The 21,446-nt window shown below is 40.4% G+C and overlaps 2 protein-coding genes across 2 annotated transcripts in view; both read left to right on the forward strand.

The window, feature by feature from the left end:
* Positions 1–8,164: 8,164 nt before the first annotated feature.
* LOC102987631 (glycine cleavage system H protein, mitochondrial-like) lies at positions 8,165–8,829 on the forward strand. Its single transcript, XM_024132940.3, has 2 exons — positions 8,165–8,571; positions 8,715–8,829. The coding sequence occupies exons 1-2, from the start codon at positions 8,165–8,167 to the stop codon at positions 8,827–8,829; spliced, it is 522 nt and encodes a 173-aa protein (XP_023988708.1).
* A 12,212-nt stretch (positions 8,830–21,041) lies between these two features.
* Positions 21,042–21,446, forward strand: part of FAM135A (family with sequence similarity 135 member A) — a 127,593-nt gene continuing 127,188 nt past the window's right edge. The window contains exon 1 of the mRNA XM_024132955.3: positions 21,042–21,177. The gene's annotated coding sequence lies outside the window, so the exon portion shown is untranslated. The remainder of the gene's footprint in view (positions 21,178–21,446) is intronic.

Here is a 21,446-nt window from a genome sequence, read left to right on the forward strand (position 1 = left end):
AAGAATTTGCCAAATTTCTCAGGTCTTCAAACCGCCCTCTCTGGCTCTTTTCTCCTCCTTGTGGAAGCATGTCCTGCCCTTGAATTGTCCCGCATCCTGGATTCTCCTCTCTTCCTTACAAACTGCCTGGCACGGGTCTCAGCTCATCGTGCTCCTGGGTGACAGTGGTCCACTTCTGCAAGAATGCACACACTGGGTAGCAAAGCAAAGGGAAGAAGCAGGCTGGCCCCTCAGCTGGCAGCCTCAATCTTTCTGGGACACCAGGGCTTCTCCTTCCTACAAGTTACATCCTGTCTGTAGACAGACTGGCCCAACAAGGTTGTATCTGTTGCAGTGAAACTTGCCCCAGAGGGTGTGCGTTGGAGCAGAGGGGTGTGGGGAAGGGGAGAGGTGAAATAGGAAATTGTATTCTCAAAAAAGAGTTAGAATCCAGCCCATCAAAATCCTACATATACTCAGTCAAGGAAACCCTCGTGACTTTTTTTCCCGATGTTTTGTTCTACAAGAGAGCAATATTAGCATATTCTAGGAAAGAAAAACTTGACTTTAGTAAAATATCACTAAGTGAGAGGTACATGGTTATGATATATGATTGAATGTTATGTTATTAAAAAAACGTTATTTCGAAGTTATCTCATACACTTAGGTTTAATGAAGTCTTAAATACGTAGAAGTATTACAGGCACATATTAAAGAAGTATGAAGTAGGTGGCTAGGTGAGGTTGAAAAACAGGCATCCAAATATTTCAGATTGCCCATTCTTTGTATACGTCTGGTTTTATGTGTGAGAGTGTTTGTCACCCTATTCAGAATACAGGGACTTTTTTGTCATTTATTTATTTTTTTAAATTGAAGTCTAGTTGATTTACAATGTTGTGTTAGTTTCAGCTGTACAGCAAAGTGATTCAGCTATATACGTATATATATATTTTTTCTTTTTCAGATTCTTTTCCATTATAGGTTATTACAAAATATTAAGTAGCGTGCTATACAGTAGGACCTTGTAGAATACAGTGACTTTTAATAGTATTTGTGGAATCATTTTTTTTCTAGCCTGTGGAATAATTCATTGTGGAACAGCTGAAAAGGTGCTCTAATTTACTAACACTTCAGAGCATTGTTTATTTTCTCAGGGAAAGAGCTAGAAAGATTTGTTCCAAATTTAAAATGTCACCCTGGTAGCTTAATATTCAAAAATGAGTAACTGCATGGAGCTACCAGTGGTATTTTCAAATTCATATTCTGGCTTTATGTACATGGCTGGGTTTTGTTTTTTTGTTTTTTGGCTAAACCATAGCAAGTATACCAAAGTGAGCTAACAGTCTTCATTCCAAAATGATTTCCCAAATAATTTCTGAACCATATGGCAAAATTTTGATACAGATGACTCAATTTGCAGTCATGTTTCATTATTATTAACAGTGAAACCAATGAGAGAGCTAGGCTTTAGACACAAATTAATACCTTTTAAATACGAACTTACATCAGACAATATAGATATCATCTTAAAGTACTCTTACTCTTCAAAAAATAAAATTAAAAAAAGATCAGAGATTAAGGGAAGAAACAGATTGAGTGACACTATATGCCAGCCAGACACTGGGCTGGATGCTTCACATACCTTAGGTTATTTAACAGTATAGTTATATAGGAAATTTTTTAAGTTGTGGAAGTTTTCTTTTTCTAAGCCAGCATAACACTCTTTAAAAATTTTATTTTATTGAAGTACACTTGATTTACAATGTTGTGTTAATTTCTACTGTACAGCAAAGTGATTCAGTTATACATATATATATTCTTTTTCATATTCTTTTCCATTACGGCTTATCACAGGATATTGAATACAGTTCCCTGTGCTATACAGCAGGATGTGTTGTTTATCCATTCTATATATACTAGTTTGCATCTGCTGTTACCAAACTCCCAATCCTTCCCTCCCCTGCCCTTGGCAACCACAGTCTGTTCTCTATGTTTGAGTCTGTTTTTCTTTCATAGATAAGTTCATTTATGTCACATTTTACTTTATTTTTTTAAATTTAATTATTTTTATTTTATTTATTTTGGGCTGTGTTGGGTCTTCGTTGCTGCATGCAGGCTTTCTCTAGTTGCGGTGAGTAGGGGCTACTCTTCGTTGCGGTGCGCAAGCTTCTCATTGCAGTGGCTTCTCTTGTTGCAGAGCACAGGCTCTAGGCATGCGGGCTTCAGTAGTTGTGGCTCATGGGCTCAGTAGTTGTGGCTCGCGGGCTCTAGAGCGCAGGCTCAGTGGCTGTGGCACACGGGCTTAGTTGCTCTGCGGCGTGTGGGATCTTCCCGGACCAGGGCTCAAACCTGTGTCCCCTGCATAGGCAGGCCGATTCTTAACCACTGCACCACCAGGGAAACCCCTGTGTCATATTTTAGATTCCACATATAAGTGATATAATATGATATTTGTTTTTCTCTGTCTAGCTTACTTCACTTAGTACGATAATCTCTAAGTCCATCCATGCTGCTGCAAATGGCATTATTTCATTCTTTTTTACGGCTCAGTAATATTCCATTGTGTATATACCCCACATCTTCTTTATCCACTTATCTGTCAATGGACACTTAGGTTGCTTCCATGTCTTGGCTATTATAAAAGTGCTGCTATGAACATCGGGGTGCATGTATCATTTTGAATTAGAGTTTTGTCTGGATATATGCCCAGCAGTGGGATCGCTGGATCATATGCAAGCCAGCATAACTCTTGACTACTCACAACGTTCATAATGCAGAGATCATTTGCTCTGCCCTATGTTTCTGTTGCACAAGATTTTCTCTTTTTTAAGTCCTATTTCTTGAATCATCAGCTGCCTCAGGCTTGGTGTGGAGCAGTCTCTGAAGGACTGGGCTAGTACGTCGACTCACCTTTCAAAATATTTCCAGTACAGGTCACTCTTTCAGCGTCCCAGGTGCCTAATGAGTCATGCTCCTCTCTGCAGCCAACCAGACAGGATATCAAAGTCTCCTTTATCTCTCTGGGTGGATACAGAGTCATTAAGCTTAAACATGCCCTTTGCCAATAGACTTGAGGGCTGGGTTTAGTTATTAACTTGGTGAGCCTCCACCCAGCTAACTATTCTAGGAAATAATTTGGTGAGTCAGGTGCTTTTACATTCATATTTCAGCAAACCAGTAATCTTTCCTGAGCACTGTGGCTGCAGGCTGAATGTCCCAGAAAGCTGTGCATCTCGACACAAGCTCCGCGCCTAACAGACGGAAAGGTGCATTGTCAACAGAATTATTTTTGTTTTCTTTTAAACAACATTGCCTTCTTTGTGATAAAAGGTCAGTAAGCATTTGTTCACCTCAGCTTTGATGAGGCTGTGAGCTGTTACCATAAAGCACGGAGCAGCATCTTAACTTAGGGGGTGTGGAAGTGGGGATGGGAAGTGAGAGTCTATGATGCAGTGGGACGGAAACCTGAGAAGTTCCTCCTCTGCCTGGAAGAAAGGCAGCACTGGGGGCATCTGCCTTTCTTCCCACTCCGAGCAAAGACTAGACTCCCTGGTATGTTTCCCTTATGGCAGCATATGGTGTGCCAGCGCCAAGTGAGACAGCTCCAGGGACACCTCTCCCTTCAGCCAGACACAACACCTGATCCAGAGGAAGAGCTGTAGGAAGGAAGGAGGGAGAGGGTGTGAGGGGGCACAGCAGACTGGGCACCTTCCCTTCGCCATCAGAGCAAATGCACTCAGCGCTCCCCTGCTTGGGACCTGAGGATGCTGGTAATTCATACAACACCATAAACAGGACTTAACTTCCTAAATGTAAAGACATAAGGGAAGTTTAATCGTCTGTATGAAAAAGTTCTCCTGAAATCAAATGAGTTGATTTTGTATTCAATACTTCCTGGGCAGTAGGTGCTGAACCAAGCACCGTGCATACTTTTGCTACCAACAAAGCTCACGACAAGTCCAGAAAGTTGCCACTGTTTCACCATTTTACAGATGAAAAACTTGGGACGGTAACTTGCCCAGAGTTCCATAGCTGAGCCAACAGTTAAAGCAAAGTCTTGTTTGTTTCTAAGACCCAGAACTATTGACAAGTATATTATATCGCCTGTATAGTAACTGATCAAATAAAACTAACATGACCAGCATGTATCCTGCATATCTAAGCTTACAATGAATTTGTATTATATATATAATAACTTATTTTGATGTAAAAATTTTACCATTAAAAGAAAATCACAAAATGATGTTTCAAAGTAAACGTTCTACGGTGATGGGAAACAACGCTAACAAAACATGGGTAAAATTCATGATATAAGCAGCATCAAGATTCAGTTCAAACAAAAGCTTCACGGACAAGCAAAAGCTAAGAGTTCAGCACCACCAAACCAGCTTTACAACAAATGTTAAAGGAACTTCTCTAGGTGAAAAAGAAAAGGCTACAACTAGAAACAAGGAAATTACAAAGTGAAAAAGCTCACCGGTAAAGGCAAACATATAGTAAAGGTAGGAAATCGTCCACACACAAAGCTAGTAGGGAGGTTAAAAGACATAGGTAGTAAAATCATCTGTATCTACCATAAGCAGTTAAGGGATACACAAAACAATGAGATGTACAATATGATATCAAAAACAGTAATTGGGCTTCCCTGGTGGCGCAGTGGTCGAGAGTCGGCCTGCCGATGCAGGGGACGCGGGTTCGCGCCCCGGTCCGGGAAGATCCCACGTGCCGCGGAGCGGCTGGGCCCGTGAGCCGTGGCCGCTGGGCCTGCGCGTCCGGAGCCTGCGCTCCGCGACGGGAGAGGCCACAACAGTGAGAGGCCCGCGTACCGCAAAAAAAAAAAACAAAAAAAAAAAAAACACAGTAATTGTGAGGGAAGGAGAGTACAAATGCAGGGTTTTTAAAATGCATTTGAAATTAAGACATGCAACTTAAAACAATCACATATACATATGGACGGCAATACAAAAACCTCATGGTGACTACAAACCAAACCACTGAAAGTCACAGAGGAAAAAAAAAAGGATTCAGATTTGACAAAGATGGGTTGTGAAGTCTCAGGCATTCTTTGTACTTCTCTCTATATTTTTATATAAGTGTGAAATATTTTATATGGAAATATATTTATAAAAGACAGATCACTACCCATCTGGCAGAACTTCTGGCCATTATTTTCACCTTGATGATGCCCTGGGTGACCATATGCATGGGCTCACAGGCATTACCAAAAATAATAAAAAGAAAAGCTGTGAGCTAAAAGCCTATCTTAAGCAAATTTTTCTGGGAAAATATGGAAAGACTCTATGGCCAGATTATTTTAGTGATAAATTCTTCTAAAAACCCATGTGATATAATATACTTTTTTTAAAAGGCTTCTAAATTTATTTTACAAATTTAGTAGAAACCTGATACCCATAAATGACAAATGCAAAGGAAAGGAGGGAGGGGCACAGAGGAATAAGGCAGACAGTAAGAGAGAGAAAAAAGGAGAAAAAATTCAACACAATATCCTTTATCAATACAGATGGAGAAAACGTTAAATAAAATTCTGCCAAATGAAACTCAAAAATATATTAAAAGAAAAATCAAGCCCCACCAAGGAAATTTTACTCTCATGGAGTGGAAGGAAAGTTGAACATAGGTGGCTAGACATACAACACATGGGTCAGAGGAGAAAACTTAAATAGATATCAAAAGGGTACCTAATAAATCTAACACCAAGTCTTGATTTTTTAAACACCCACAGCAAACTAAGAGTAGATGGATATTTCTCAAATTTGATAAAAAATATTTTCTATTGTATTAGTTAAGGGAGCATTATTGGCTGCAACAGATAAACCCTGAAATCTCTGCAGTTTAATAAAATATGTTTATTCCTTATTCCTAGGAGGTCCAGACAGTGGCAGTGTCAAGGAGGTGAGGAGAGTGTGGCCTAAGGAGGGTAACGTGTGATGTACTGTCCACGTGGTCACTAAGGGCCTCTGTCACCTTCAGTACGTGACCTCTAAGGCTACCCTGAGAACTGATGTCTAACCAGCAGACAGGGAGAGGGAGAAAGTCACACATGGGAAACTTTTGATATGGGTTGAGTCAGGAAGTGGTACCCTTCACTTGCACTAATATCCTGCTAATGGAACTTAGTCACATGGTTGCTTCTACTATGGAAGTGGTGCCTCACCTGAGTCTATCCTCCTGGGCATCACATAGTTGTCCACTCCTCTTCCCACACAGACTATTTACCCCTTCACAAGAGAAACAGTCCAAAATCCCATTCAGTCACTGTATCCAACTCAGGATCAAGGATCTCCAAGTGATGGTCTTCTCCATCTGGTAAAGGATGTTGCCTAAGAGTCCAGACACCTATGAACAAAAATGATAAATGATCTTCCTGTCTTCCTCCCCTAAATACACACACGCACACATCACTACATAAAAAAAGGGGTCCTGCTTCTTATATACAACTAATTTTGTCTTCCATCCTCAATCCTATCGTTTTGGTTCTTTCACCATTATAAAGGAATCTTCCTGCTGAAAAGAACAAAGAACAAACAAACGCAAAGCTCATGTCTCAACAAACAACTGGATCTTTACTGGGTGACAAGTGGTAATTCTTATCTCTGGAAAAGCCGCCTAAAGCAGCATTACTTAAACACTCCCCCTGACTCCATTTGCCCCAGGCATGCTTTTGCTCTTTCTGCCAGTATTATTTCCACCCCTGATTCAGACTTTAGAAGGCTTGCTGAGAAATCTGCGCTTGACCCTAGAGAGCTACCAAAGAATTTTATTCGCAAGCTTGATAACAATGAAATTTGCATTTAGAAAAGTCACTGGGGGATGTGGAGCATGGTTTGAAGGGGCATCAACTGAAAGCTGCAGACATTCAGAGTAAACTGAAAAAAAGAAAAAGAAAAAGAGATAGAAGAAGGAAAAGAAGAAGGGCCAGTTGGGTGCCTTGTGATTATCAATGAAATAAGTAACAATTTTAGACAAATGACTCAAGGGACCTTGAACATATCAGCTCAGGAATGTCAAAGCTCTTTTATTTGCCTTGTGGAGATAAAGGAGAAGATGGGCTAAATAACAGTATCTTCATCAAATTTAAAAATCATCAATTAAAAATTTTATGCTCTCTGCCTACATGTAAGAAAGGCAGACTATTCATTTGTTTACAAAGGATTCATTAGCTGATTTCAAGCAGGACTACCTTTATTGCCCTAGCATTGTGCTGTGTCTAGCAAATCTAAAAATAAAATATTAACTCTTTAAGGATTAAAAATAGGTGAGTTCTATTTCAAATTTTTTCAGAGGCCCAGAATTTTAAATTAAATATTATCTTAGTATGCTTTCTTAATGAGTTGTTTCATGAATGAGATAAAGTATGTGATAGCATATATATAAAGCACAACATGGGACTTCCCTGGCGATCCAGTGGTTGACTCCATGCTTCCAATGCAGGGGGCACGGGTTCGATCCCCCGTCAGGGAACTAAAATCCCGCACGCTGTGGGGAGCAGCCAAAAAACTAAAAACAAAATTTTTAATTTTTAAAAATTAAAAAAAAAAAAAGCACAACATTCACTGAAGCCTGCTTTGTGCAAGTCACCGTGCCAGAGAGAAAGAAGAACAAGATGTGTTTTCTACCTTAAAGGAACTTTCTAAGTCAGGTAAAACTCAATGGAAGATTAATATCTTCCTGTGCCAGGACACTACATATGAAGTGTTTGTGATTACCCCATAAATACAATCACTTTAGCCCCCAAAAATTCAGATTCCAAAGTGAGGGTCTGTAAATCACGGAGCAGATCAAAATAGGTCCCAAATCTGACTATTAATTGCCCTCCTGCTTAATGAGATATCCTGAGAACATCAAAGGCAGAACAAAAGGAATGGAAGCACCAAGCTAAATAGAGCTGACAAGGCTACTTCTGCAGGAGAAACGCAGACCAACGGAGACTGTGATATTAGTATCCTGCTCACAATACGAAGAGATCACCCAGGGCCAGGCTGGTTACGTGGCTTGTCCAGATTCACACCATTAGTGACAGCACGAGAGCTGGAATCCAGTTTTCCAGATTATTAGTGCAATAATAGTCTTCCCATCTTACCATATCAAGAGGTAGAGGAACAGTCCTCCCTAGACAAAGCTAAATAGTAAATATTTTCTGCATGAAGACATAGGCTGGGCGAACATGGCGCTGCGAGTGGCGCAGAGCGTGCGGGCCGCGGTCTGCAGCCTGCGCGCCGTCTCTGCGCCCAACGCGCCCTGCCCGCCGCGGCCCAGGGGACTTCGGGCGGGCGCCGTCCGGGCGCTGTGCACCGGCCCCGTTCTGCCGTCGGGTCGTAAATTCACAGACAAACAGGAATGGGTAACAACAGAAAACGGTGTTGGAACAGTGGGAATCAGCAATTTGGCACAGGAAGCTTTGGGAGATGTTGTTTGCTGTAGTCTGCCTGAAGTTGGGACAAAATTGAACAAACAAGAGGAATTTGGTGCTTTGGAAAGTGTAAAAGCTGCTAGTGAACTCTATTCTCCTCTGTCAGGAGAAGTAACTGAAATTAATGAAGCTCTAGCAGAAAATCCAGGACTTGTCAACAAATCTTGTTATGAAGATGGTTGGCTGATCAAGATGACACTCATTTGGAAAGTGTGAAAGCTGCTAGTCAACTCTATTCTCCTCTATCAGGAGAAGTAACTGAAATTAATGAAGCTCTAGCAGAAAATCCAGGACTTGTCAACACATCTTGTTATGAAGATGGTTGGCTGATCAAGATGACACTCAGTAACCTTTCAGAACTAGATGAACTAATGAGTGAAGAAGCATATGAGAAATACATAAAATCTATTGAGGAGTGAAAATGGAACCCCTAAATAAACTAGTTTGAAACAAGTTAATCTAGCATAGTTGTCTTAAATTAGTGGTGGATAGAATTTTAAGAAGCAACTTTTAGCAAAAGAAACTACTTGCAACGATGTTGCCTGAAGAAAATACCCATGAACTTCCTAATGATCTCAGATAAACACTATGCATCTTTTTCACAACACCCTGTGATTTTTAGGCTAGTCTCCAGTTATAATACTCAGAATTCCTGAAATTATCTGTAGTAAAACTAGTTATAAAAATTATGTAATTCAAGGATAACATTGTTAGTGGAGAAAAGTTTGTTAGTTGTATAGTGTCCAGTGAAGAACATTACTATCTTAATTTTGCAATATACTGTGTTTGCTGGTGCTATTTTTATACAGTGAAGCGACAGCCTTGCAGGAAAATAAGAAAGTTTAATAATAAAATATTCAACTTCTTAAAAAAAAAAAGACATAGGCTGGCTCAAACCTTTTCTACTTTATGCAAGTATCTTTGGGAAAAAAGAGTTCAGAAAGAGTATCTTCAATCTTTAATCCCTTCTACTTTCCTATGTTGATGGTATGGTAAGGAAAATCTAAAGTAAAAATTACCTGGGAAACTGGTTCCCCTTATTTTACTAAGAGACTAGAAAACCCTAGGTCCTTGTCTTAGTCTGTTTGTGCTGTTATAACAAAACATAAACTGGGTGACTTATAAACAACATAAAATTATTTCTCGTAGTTCTAGAAGGTGGAAGTCTAAGATTAAGTCATCATCAGATTTGACATCTGGTGAGGGCCCACTTCCTGGTTCATTGATGGCATCTTTTCACTGTGCGCTCTCATAGCAGAAGGGACAAGGGAGCTTTCTTGGGCTACTTTTATAAGGGCACTAATCCTATTCATGAGGGCAGAGCCCACATACCTAAGCACCTCCCGAAGTCCCCACCTCCTAATACCATCACCTTCAGGGTTGGATTTCAACATATAAATTTTGGAGAGGACAGAGACATTCTACCATAGCAGTTGTATAGTACAGCATCTAGAAAAAGTGGAAGGAATCTCAGGCAGGGGTAAGAAAGTGAACCCAAGTGCCAAGACTGAAATATGACCAGTTTAGCTAAGATAAAGGCGAAGTTGGAAAGGTAGGTAAGTTCTAACTTGTGAAAGGTGCTTAAGAAAAATCTAATGAACATCTGCTCAGGCCAGAATGGAGTACCAAGGACTGGATTTACTACTCCTCTGGCCACCCACCATTTCCTGTACAAAGCAACTAAAAGAATTTTTTAATAGAAAAGAAATAATGGTTTTCAAGAAAAAGGATATCAGGCAATAATCCCCGAGAGACAGGAAACAAAGGAAATGAGCCCCAAAACTGCTCTAACTTACTGCATGGAGAGAGTACCCAGAGTGTGGATCAGGGAGGGGAATGCAGGCAAAGCCTGGTGAGCTCCTGAGTTGAGGGGATGGAGTAGGAGTTGAGGAGACTGTGGTAGGTAGAAGTCACAGGGTAGAGGCCAGATAGTAAATATTTTTGGCTTTGTAGGGCTCTTAAAGTTTTTGTCATGTATTAAAAAAAAATTTTTAAATGTGAAAACCATTCCTAACTCATAGACTATATATAAAAGGCCATGGGCTGATTATGCCAGGGTCTTAGTTTGATACTCCTGTTCTAGAGGGGGAAACCACAATGTGAGATGAAAATTACACTGGATAGGATTAACAACAGAGTAAACATGCAGAAGGAAATATGAGTGAACTTTAAGACACAGCAATAAAAACTGTCCAAAATGAAACTCAAGAGAGGGATTAAAAAAAAAACTAAAGGAAAAATTATTTTTAAAATAATTGGGCTTCCCTGGTGGCGCAGTGGTTGAGAGTCCACCTGCCGATGCAGGGGACGCGGGTTCGTGCCCCGGTCCGGGAGGATCCCACGTGCCGCGGAGCGGCTGGGCCCGTGAGCCATGGCCGCTGAGCCTGCGCGTCCGGAGCCTGTGCTCCGCAACGGGAGGGGCCACAACAGTGAGAGGCCCGTGTACCAGAAAAAAAAAAAAATTGACTATATAAAGCATAAATAAGTTGTAGGACTGCTCTATGTTAATTAATATTTATGCAACTGTAGCTCCCAAAGGAAAGAAGGATAGAGAGGTATGCTTGAATAAATAAAGGCCAAAAGTATTCCAAACTATGATGAAAAATATAAACCCATAGATCCACGAACACAATAAACCTCAAGCATGAAAAATATGAAGAAAACCACACGAGGACACATCTGTTGTTTAAATTGCTTAAAACAAGGAATGAAGAAAAGATCTCAAAAACAGAGAAAAAAGGGCACATTACACAGCTAGGAACAAACATGAGTATAACCACAGATTTCCTGTTGGAAAGAAGCAGGTGAGAAGATAGTGGAGCAGTGTCTTTAAAACACTGACAGAAAAAAATGTCAGTCTAGAATTCTCTACCCGGTGAAAATATCTTTAAAAAACAAAGGTGAACCTAAAAACAAAACAAAACAAAACAAAAAGGTGAGGTAAAGACATTTTCAGACATACAGAAGCAGAAAGTATTCATCACCAACACACCTGCACTATAAAGAATGTTAAAGGAAGAATCTCAGTCAAGAGCAAAATGATACCAGATGAAAATCTGAATCAATACAAAGACAAAAAGAGCACTAGGCATGATGGCTCTGTGAGTAAATACAAAAGAGCTTCTCTATTTAAACTTATTTAAAAAATAATCGACTGTATAGAGCAAAAATAATAACAATACATTGTGAGGTTTGTAACATGTAGAAGTAAAATGTGTGACAATAGCACAAAGGCTGGGAGGGGAGAATGAAATTATACTGTTGTGAAGTTTTTATACTACATATAAATAGTGTAATATCACTCAAAAGTAGATGGTAATAAGTTTAAAATGTATATGATAAACCTTAAAGTAACCTCTAAATACCAGAACAAAGAGTGACAGCTAGTAATCCAACAAAGGAGGTACAATAGAATGATTTTTTTAAATTAATGCAAAATAAGACAAAAAAGAAGACTGAGACAAAGAACAAATGGCACAATTGAAAACAAATAGCAAGATGGTAGATTTAAACCTAACAGTATCAGTACTGACACAAAATGCAAATGATCTAAACACGCTAATTGAAAGGCAGATTGTCAGTTTGGATAAAAAACAAAGACATATCGAAATGATACCTTCAAGAAACCCACTTTAAATATAAAGACACAAATATGTTAAAAAGTAAAAGGATAAAAAATGATATACCATGGTAACACGAATTAAAAGTTGGAGTGGTTGGGGTCTTCCCTGGTGGCGCAGTGGTTGCGAGTCCGCCTGCCGATGCAGGGGACACGAGTTCGTGCCCCGGTCCAGGAAGATCCCACATGCCGCGGAGCGGCTAGGCCCGTGAGCCATGGCTGTTGAGCCTGCGCGTCCAGAGCCTGTGCTCCACAACGGGAGAGACCACAACAGTGAGAGGCCCGCATACCGCAAAAAAAAAAAAAAAAAAAAAAAAAAAAAAAAAAAAAAAAAAATTTCAGGGTATTTTAGAGATATTTCACTTATTTATAATTTATAATTTTATGCCATTGTGGCCAGAAAATATACTTTGTATGACTTGAATCCTTTTAAATTTATTGATACTTTAAAATGGTCCAGAATATAAACTATTTTAATAAATATTCTGTGGACACCTGAAAAGAATGTGTGTTCTGCTATTATTGGGTGGACCATACTAGATATGCTATTTATGTTACGTTAACTGATCGCATTGGTCCAATCTATATCTTATGGCAGGCGGACTCTCACTGCGCCACGAGGGAAGCCCTACCCTCAAATATTTTGAAACTAAATACTATACTTTTAAATATCCCATGGGTTAAAGATGGAATGAAATGGGAGATTAGAAAGTATTTTTAACAGAATGAAAATGAAAACAATCACGATCAAAATTTGTGGGATAAAGCTAAGGCAGTATTTAGGGGGGAAAAATCATACTACTAAACACCTATACAGAAAAGAAAAAAGTTCTCAAATTATACATTTTCAATTAAGAAACTAGAATAAGAACAGAGTTCAGAAATAGACATACATATATCAACACGATTTTTCAATGAAGGTGTGAAGGCAATTCCATGGATAAAGAATAGTCTTTTCGAGTCAAGTACCACAGTGTTCATTGCAGCTCTATTTACAATAGCCAGGACATGGAAGCTAGCTGATTCACTTTGTTATACAGCAGAAACTCACACACCATTGTAAAGCAATTATACTCCAATAAAGATGTTTGAAAAAATAAAATAAAATAAAATAAAATGCAACATTGGAACTAAAAAAAAGAATAGTCTTTTCAACAAATGGTGCTGGAACAAATGGATTATTACATGCAAAAAATAAAAAGAGAACGTCAACCCATATCTCATACCATATAAAACAACTCAAAGTGGATTTTAGATTTAAATGTTAAAACTTTTATAACAAAACATAGGAGAAAATCTTTGTGACCTTGAATCAGAGATAAACGTATTAGTTATGACACCAAATACACAATTCACAAAAGAAAAAAATTGATAAAATAGGCTGTCAAAACTTAAAGCTTTTGCTCTTCAAAAGATATTGTTGAGAATGCAAAGACAAGTCACAGACTCAGAGAAAATATTTGCAAATCACTGCCTGTTAAAGAATGTACAGTAAAACTGACACACCATTGTAAAGCAATTATACTCTAATAAAGGTGTTTTTTAAATTAATTAATTAAAAATAATGATAGAAATTAATATATTAGAAAGTAATAAGAAAATGAATACATAAAACCAAGAGTTCAGGGGCTTCCCTGGTGGCGCAGTAGTTGAGAATCCGCCTGCCGATGCAGGGGACACGGGTTCGTGCCCCGATCCGGGAAGATCCCACATGCCGCGGAGCGGCTGGGCCTGTGAGCCATGGCCGCTGAGCCTGCGCGTCCAGAGCCTGTGCTCCGCAACGGGAAAGGCCACAACAGTGAGAGGCCTGCATACCAAAAACAAACAAACAAACAAAAAAACCAAGAGTTCATATTTGGCATAAATACATTAAACATACTATTTGCTTGCTTAGCAAAAAAAAAAAAAAGAATGTACAGTATATCCAGAGTATTAAAGAACTCTCAGAAATCAATAACAAGAAAACAACCCATAACATAATGTGTGAAAGATTTAAACAAACACTTCACCAAAGTTACATGATGACAAAAAAAACTCATGACAGAAATGCTCCCTCCAGACATTAGTTATAAGAGAAATGTACATTAAAACCACAGTAAGATATCATTATATACTTATTAGGATACTAGCATTAAAAAGATTGACCATACCATGTTGAGGAGGATGTAAAGTAACTGAAACTTTCAAACACTGCTTGTGGGAATGTAAATTAATACAATCAGTGGGAAAACAGTTTGACTGTTTCTTCAAAAATTAAACATACACCTACCATATGACCCATTCATTCCATTCCTGGATATTATCCAAGAGAAATGAAAGTATTGATATATGTCCATACAAGTACATGTAAAAACATTCATTGCAGCTTTGTTTGTAATGGTCCAAAACTGGATCACGCCATCACCACCACCAGTTCGTACATTGATGCCCTTAACCCCCAGCAAGACTGTATTTGGAGACAGGACTTTTAGGAGGTATTTAAGGTTAAATGAGGTCAAAAGGGTGGGACCCTATTCCAGTAGGATTGGTGGCCTTGTATGAAGAGGAAGAGATCCCTCTTTCTCTCTCCACCATGTAAGGACACAACAAGAAGGCAGCCTTCTGCAAGCTAAGAACAAAGCTCTCACCAGGAACTAAACAGGCCAGCACCTTGATCTTGGACTTCCCAGCCTCCAGAACTGTCGGAATTCAATTTCTGTTGTCTAAGCCACCCAGTCTATGGTGTTTTGTTATGGCAGCCAGAGCTGACTAATCCAGCGGACTACTACTGAATGGTAAAAAGCAGTGAATTATTGGTATGTGCAACAACATGGATGAATCTCAAAATAATTGTGCTGAGTGAAAGAAGTCAGACAAAAGAGTAGGCATTGTATGATTGATTCCATTCATATAAAATTCTAGAAAATGAAATCTATCCTATAGTGAAATAAAGTAGTTTGGTGCTTGCCTAGGGATAGGCGTGGGTAGGGAAGGGGACAGGATATAGGGTTACAAAGAGGCTCAAGGAAACTTCTCATGCTCGTGAATATGTTCATTATCTTGATTATGGTGATGATTTTACAAGCATCAACGTACCAAATTGTACATGGTAAATAAGTGCAGTTTTTGTCAACTGTATCTCAATAAACTATTTTTAAAACCTAATAAAGTTTTGCTTTAGCACTTGTAAAATTTTCATCTACAAATTTCAATCTTGACAATATACTATTTATACGATCATTTTAAACCAGCGAAAAATTAGTAGAAGATATTTTTTACAGGAGTAACTTAATAAAATCCTCTGTCAGCTTTTAATTCCTACATTCTACATGGTGATAAAGCAAGAAAAAAAAAGCAACTGCCAAGAACATTTTTCCTTAACTTGTAAAAGCAAGTACAAAGGCATATGTTCTCTTAAAGGAGTTTCTACAAATAGAATCACCCAAAAGCTAGCTATTTTCTCATCTCCCAGATCCCTTTAAACTACTTTTTTTTCTGAATAATTCGAAAATAGTGGTAGCTTTTAAAAACAATGGAGATAATGAATGAAATTCATATTTCCTAATACAAAGAAGCTTTTATTTTCAATACCCGAGACAAATTTGGCAACTGTTACACATTTCAAATAAATCTAAGGATAAATAAATTTGGTAGTTACCCAAGAAAAAAATAAAACACAATGACAACTATAATACAGAAAAATGATTTTATTGTAGTGTTTTTTTTCTTTCTATTGTGTTCCCATCAATGTTCCCAATGCAGAAACTAAGAAGTGGAAAGAAGAGTTTTCCACTGAAGACATTTTAAATACATGAAGTTAATTTTGCATTCTCTATGGTCTGCAAATTGACATAGGAGTTTAGAATTGTATCTGTTGCTTTTCAAGAGGAAATTAAACACTACTTATGGACACATTATAAGTTCGATTCATCTCTTAATCTTCCGTGACTTCTCATTATTCCTGCCAGTGCCAGGAATAATCAGAAATGGATACTTTTTTTTTTTTTTTTGTAAAAGATCTTTGTAATAATTTCACAACATTCTCGTGAAGCAGCTTCCTATTATGATACCCAACTTACAGATCAGGAAGCTACAAAAGAAAGTTATGCAAAGGTATAAGGTCACAGATATTAGAAAACTGTTTTGATTTTTTGATTATGTGTTCAATCCATAAAGTTGCAAATACAGCTGTGAGGTTCCGGGCTTAGGTAAATGGGAGGGGAGGAGGGTCATTAACAGACACTAGAAGGTTGGTAGGGAGATGGAGCTGTGTGTGATGGGGAAAGGAGAGCAGGATGAGTCTGGGATGTATTGAGTAACAGGAGTCGACAGGATACCTCAGTGACAGGGCCTGACATGAAGCAGAAAGAAGTTTTGTGACTGCAGTGAAGGATCAGGACTTGAGATAAAAATGTGTGAGTCATTAGAAGAGTGAGATATTTGCCCTAATATGTTTGCTATCACAGATCAAATGGCAACTAGTATAAATACCTTTTTAAAAATCATGTTACGCTTCTAGCATATGAGGAAGAGAATAATTCAGAAATCATTTCATTACTGTCGCATGATGCTAGATAATTATACTTCACAGGAATGATTCAGTGGGATGGTGGTGGGGGGAACACCTTCAGTCTGACAGATTCTCTCTGAGTGATCCAAGCAGACACTCTGTCTTTAGGAAATCCAGATAATCGGAGCTACAACCAAGGAGTCACTGTTTACCCCTTTCACACTGTACAGCAAACACTTGTTTGTATTTTAATCGATTATGTAGCTATCAAGGTTTTCTTTTCTGTAATATCATCATTAAAGTCTGTGTACATTTAAAAAACTATCATTTAACATAGATTCAAACATCTTTTTCTTTAATACATTTGCTAGCTTTGAACTTAGAAGAATATACTATATAAAGTCTTCTTTCCCTCCCCTCACCAAAAGCCCAGCTCTCCAAGTTTCCCTCTCAGAAGCAACCACATTATCAGTTTAAAAAGAAAGAAAGAAAGAAAGAAAGAAAGAAAGAAAGAAAGAAAGGAAGGAAGGAAGGAAGGAAGGAAGGAAGGAAGGAAGGAAGGAAGAAAACTTTTTTTTTGAGGGTTTGCTATTACATTACAGAGAAGAAAAACTTGGTAATTGAGTTTTATATTGTGATTCCTCCAGAAAGACCATGGCTATTAAGTCATGAAATAATGTTACGACATTAAGTTGTGAAGTAATACATTTGTCCTTCTGGTTTGTAGTTGTTACTAAACCATGAAGGAAGTCCTGTAATGAAACTGTTTTTTTGCCCCATCTCATATTTGTTAAGATTATATAACCTTTAAAAAACTTACTTGGAGTACTGTGGGCACTTTCCCAAATGTCTGCAAATGATTAAATCTATATTTTACATGGAGACAAGAGTGACTGCCCCAGAAGGAATACTCCAGTTAAGAGAATACTACAGTTAGAAGGGTTTAGTAAAGATTCAAATACATTCTATGCCAAAGTGAAATCATGTAAACCATAGATAGTAAACCACAGGATAGAAAGGATTCCAACTTTGCATCCTTTGAGCATACATGGCTTGGATAGAAAATGACACATATAACATAAAACTTAGTTTAAACGTTAAGTGTGTTAAGTGTGACACAAAAATGTTAATTAGCAGCATAGAGGCTGACTCAAAACCTTGGGAGATAAATGGGAAGTAAATTTAGAGTCACAAATTTTCTAAAAGACTTTAGATACCATATAATCTGATTCTCTTGTTATGAGAGAAACTGAGACCTAGAGAAGGTAGGATTACACAGATTACACAGACTCTTCAGATTACACAGTGTATTGCAGATCTAGAACTTGAACCAGGTAAACTGACGCCTAGATCAACGCATTCTGCACTCTAATAGTCTGTATGTCAGGAGATATCACAGTTTTTCTAATTTTGAGAGAGTATTCTGTATTCTTCTATTGACAAATCATTTCCAGGAAGTCTTGTCTAAACCTCTAGGTTAGTTAAAAGGGAGCTGCTTTTCTGGACTCCCAAGCAACCTTCTGCCTACCCCAATTTTAACTCCTTGGTACAACTTTTTGACTTTTGAGGTGCCTGTCTCCCCTTACTAGACTGTAAACTCCCTGAGAGTTAGGAGTGACTCTTAAACCTCCTGTACCCTAGTAACTAGCACAGTGCTTGGCATACATTGACTAGGTAATGAAAAAATACTAAATTGATCTTTCCTTGAAATCCTTCAAAGGCTCACCATGATCTGATCTTTGCCTGGTTCTCTAGCGTCACACCCCCAAATTGTGGCACCAAATTGCTTAGTCTTAGTTCTGTACAAAGATCAGATTTTTGTTGCGTGGTTTTGTTCAAGCGATCTTTTCCCCCTCTATTCCTCCTCCCCCCTCCCCACCCCCATACACACATATATTCCACTGCATTAACTCTCTGGAATCATTTCCTCCTGGAAGTCTTTCTTGACTCATGACCTCTCCCAACCTAAATTGGATTAATCCTCTTCTGAGCTCCAGTAGTTCCCTGTGCACACATCTCTGCACTACACATATCACATCATAAGGCAGTTACGTAAACACTCCACCCAAGTTCTGTTTTATTCATGTTGGTATCCTCCAAGATTAGTATACTCTCTGGCACATAGATGTTTTAAAAATGTGATTTGAACAAAAAGAATACATTAATAGGGAAGGAATCTTGGCACAGGGTGAATTTTAGGGAAGACATAGATATAGAACTGCAAACTATTGGATATTTAGGACATTTTCCTAAGAGAGTCAGAGCTAAAAAAAAAGAAAGAAAAAAATAGGAAAAGGCCTTCAGTTGTGAGTCTACAACTCAAATCGCAAAACAAAAAAACCTTTACGTGTAAGGATAGTAAAATGCTATTTGACCATTTTTTAAAAAGACAGAGATTAGGAACCAGGAAAGCAAGCCATTCATGCAAATGCTAATATACTGGTTATCGTAGGGTAACAAGGCACTTACAGTCGTGTTAACAAGACATAGTAACACAAAGAAACACCAGAGGTTAAATTATATTAAAAACCTGTCCCCCAAATGGTCTAGGCCAGGGGTCCCCAACTCTTGTGCCACAGACTGGCACCGGTCCGTGGCCTGTTAGTAACCAGGCCGCACAGCAGGAGGTGAGCAGCGGGCCAGCAAGTGAAGCTGCATCTGTATTTATAGCCGCTCCCCATGGCTCGCATTACTGCCTGAGCTCCGCCTCCTGTCAGATCAGCGGTGGCATTAGATTCTCATAGGAGTGCAAACCCTACTGTGAACTGTGCATTCGAGCGATCTAGGGTGCACGCTCCTTGTGAGAATCTAATGCCTGATGATCTGAGGTGGAGCTGAGGCAGTGATGCTAGCACTGGGGAGTGGCTGCAAATACAGATGATCATTAGCAGAGAGGTTTGACTGCACAGGGACCATAATAAATCAATTGCCTGCAGACTCATATCAAAACCCGATCTGTGAGTGGCAAGTGACAAGTTGCGTCTTACGGAGTAGACTGGACATAAGCAAAACACGTCGGGTGTCACTGTCCCCATCACCCCCAGATGGGACCATCTAGTTGCAGGAAAACAAGCTCAGGACTCCCACTGATTCTGCATTATGGTGAGCTGTATAATTAGTTCATTACATATTACAGTGTAATAATAGAAATAAAGTGAACAATAAATGTAATGCACTTGAATCATCCCGAAACCCTCCGCCCCCGTCTGTGGAAAAATTGTCTTCCAGAAAACTGGTCCCTGGTGCTAAAAAGGTTGGGGACTGCTGGTCTAAGCTACAAGGCATCGGTTTTATTCCCAAATCAGTGCACAAAGCTTTTTCTTTCCAATTCATTTTTATTGTGGTAAAATATACATAAAATTTACCATTTTAATCACTTTTTTTGTTGAAGTATAGTTGACTTATAATGTGTTAGTTTCAGGTGCACAGCAAAGTGATTCAGATTTATATATATATATCTTTTTCAGATTCTTTTCCTTTACAGGTTATTATAAAATATTGACTATAATTCCCTGTGCTATACAGTAGGTCCTTACTGTTTATCTGTTTTATATATATAGTAGTGTGTATATGCTGATCCCAAACTCCTAATATATCTCTCCCCCAGCCCCATTTTAAGCACTTTCAAAAGTGCAGTTCAGTGCTATTAAGCACACTCATACTGTTATACACCCTCACCACCATCCACCCCCCTCAGTTGTAAAACACGCGCCGCAGCCGCAACTTCCTTCTTTTCAACTCTGCTTTTGTAACACACTGAGCTTTCCGCACCACAAAAGGTTCTTCTGGGTTAGGTTCAGAAACTGGGGTGAGTGAAGTAGATCACTGAAGGATTATCCTTCACGGGCTCCGTTCATGGAACCTAAGAGGTACATTCACTTCGCCCTCCAGCCCTTTTCGGCATCAGTAACCGAGCAGTAACCATAGCAACACGGACACCTCCCCCCTCAAACGCAGCAACCGAGTCTCCAACGGCAGCTGTCCCTTCCCTTCCTGCTGCGCAGAGTGAGCAGCGCGGGGACCGGGCTCTTCATCCCGGACCGCAGGCAGGAGGTGAGAAAGAGAGAAGAACGAAGGACGCTGTGAGAAGTACAGCTCAAGTCCCCGCATTCCCTCTCCTCGCCCGCCGCTAGCTGCCAACCACAAGGCGCTCACCCTTCTCACACCCGCAGTTGGGCACGTCCAAGACGCTCGCGCTTTTTATTGACGCAAACCTCCCGTTCTCGCGGGAGCTTGGGAGCGGGAGCCCAATAGGGCGGACAGAGCTCTCGAAATCTCAGTCGGCGCTGGAGCTGGAGCGGCTGCCAGGGCGATCGGAGCGCGCGGGGGGCGGGGCGCAGGCCGGGGGGCGGGGCCTCGCTTGGAGACGGGAGGGCGGACGGGGGCGGGGCCGCGCGGCTGGACCTGTGGCTCCCAGGTAGCGCAGCCGGCCGGGCTCCCTCGGGACCGGGCGACTGCGCATGCTCGCTGGCCGCGCTGGGCCGCTCGTCGGGCGGCGTTGACGAGCCGGCTCCTCCGCGGCGGAGGTCGCGGTGCTACGATGGCTGTGTGAGGGGCCCGCGGCGGGATGGTGCTGACCCGGGCGGGGCCGCCTTCTTGCAGCGACACCACGGGCTCCTTCGTCCGACGGGCGGCGGCGGAGGCCGAGCCGGGCGAGAGGTGAGCCGCCGACGTCCTCCAGTCCCAGCTCGCGACCCCCGCGACCCCCTCCTTGTCCTTCCCGCGGGCCCGGTGGGAAGCGGCCTCCTCTGCGCCCGGTCCGCCCTCGCCGCTCCGGCCCTCACCGGCCGCTCGGGTGGGAGCCGGCGCCGGGCGGCTGAAGGTCGGCGGGGACGGCGGTGCGGACGCGCTCGGGGTGCGGAGCCGCTGTCCCTCCGTGCCCTCACTCCTGCCCCCCCCACCCGGTGCCCTGGCCCCCCGGCCTCGGC

This window comes from Physeter macrocephalus, chromosome 10 (genome assembly GCF_002837175.3).
Source record: "Physeter macrocephalus isolate SW-GA chromosome 10, ASM283717v5, whole genome shotgun sequence".
NCBI lineage: Eukaryota > Metazoa > Chordata > Mammalia > Artiodactyla > Physeteridae > Physeter > Physeter macrocephalus.

What these genes read in the sequence shown, in the direction of transcription:
- LOC102987631 (XM_024132940.3), top strand. Translation starts at nt 8,165, where the DNA reads ATGGCGCTGCGAGTGGCGCAGAGCGTGCGGGCCGCGGTCTGCAGCCTG. An exon ending in AATCCAGGACTTGTCAACAA is followed by an intron (nt 8,572 to 8,714) that starts ATCTTGTTATGA and finishes ACTTGTCAACAC; the next exon opens with ATCTTGTTATGAAGATGGTT.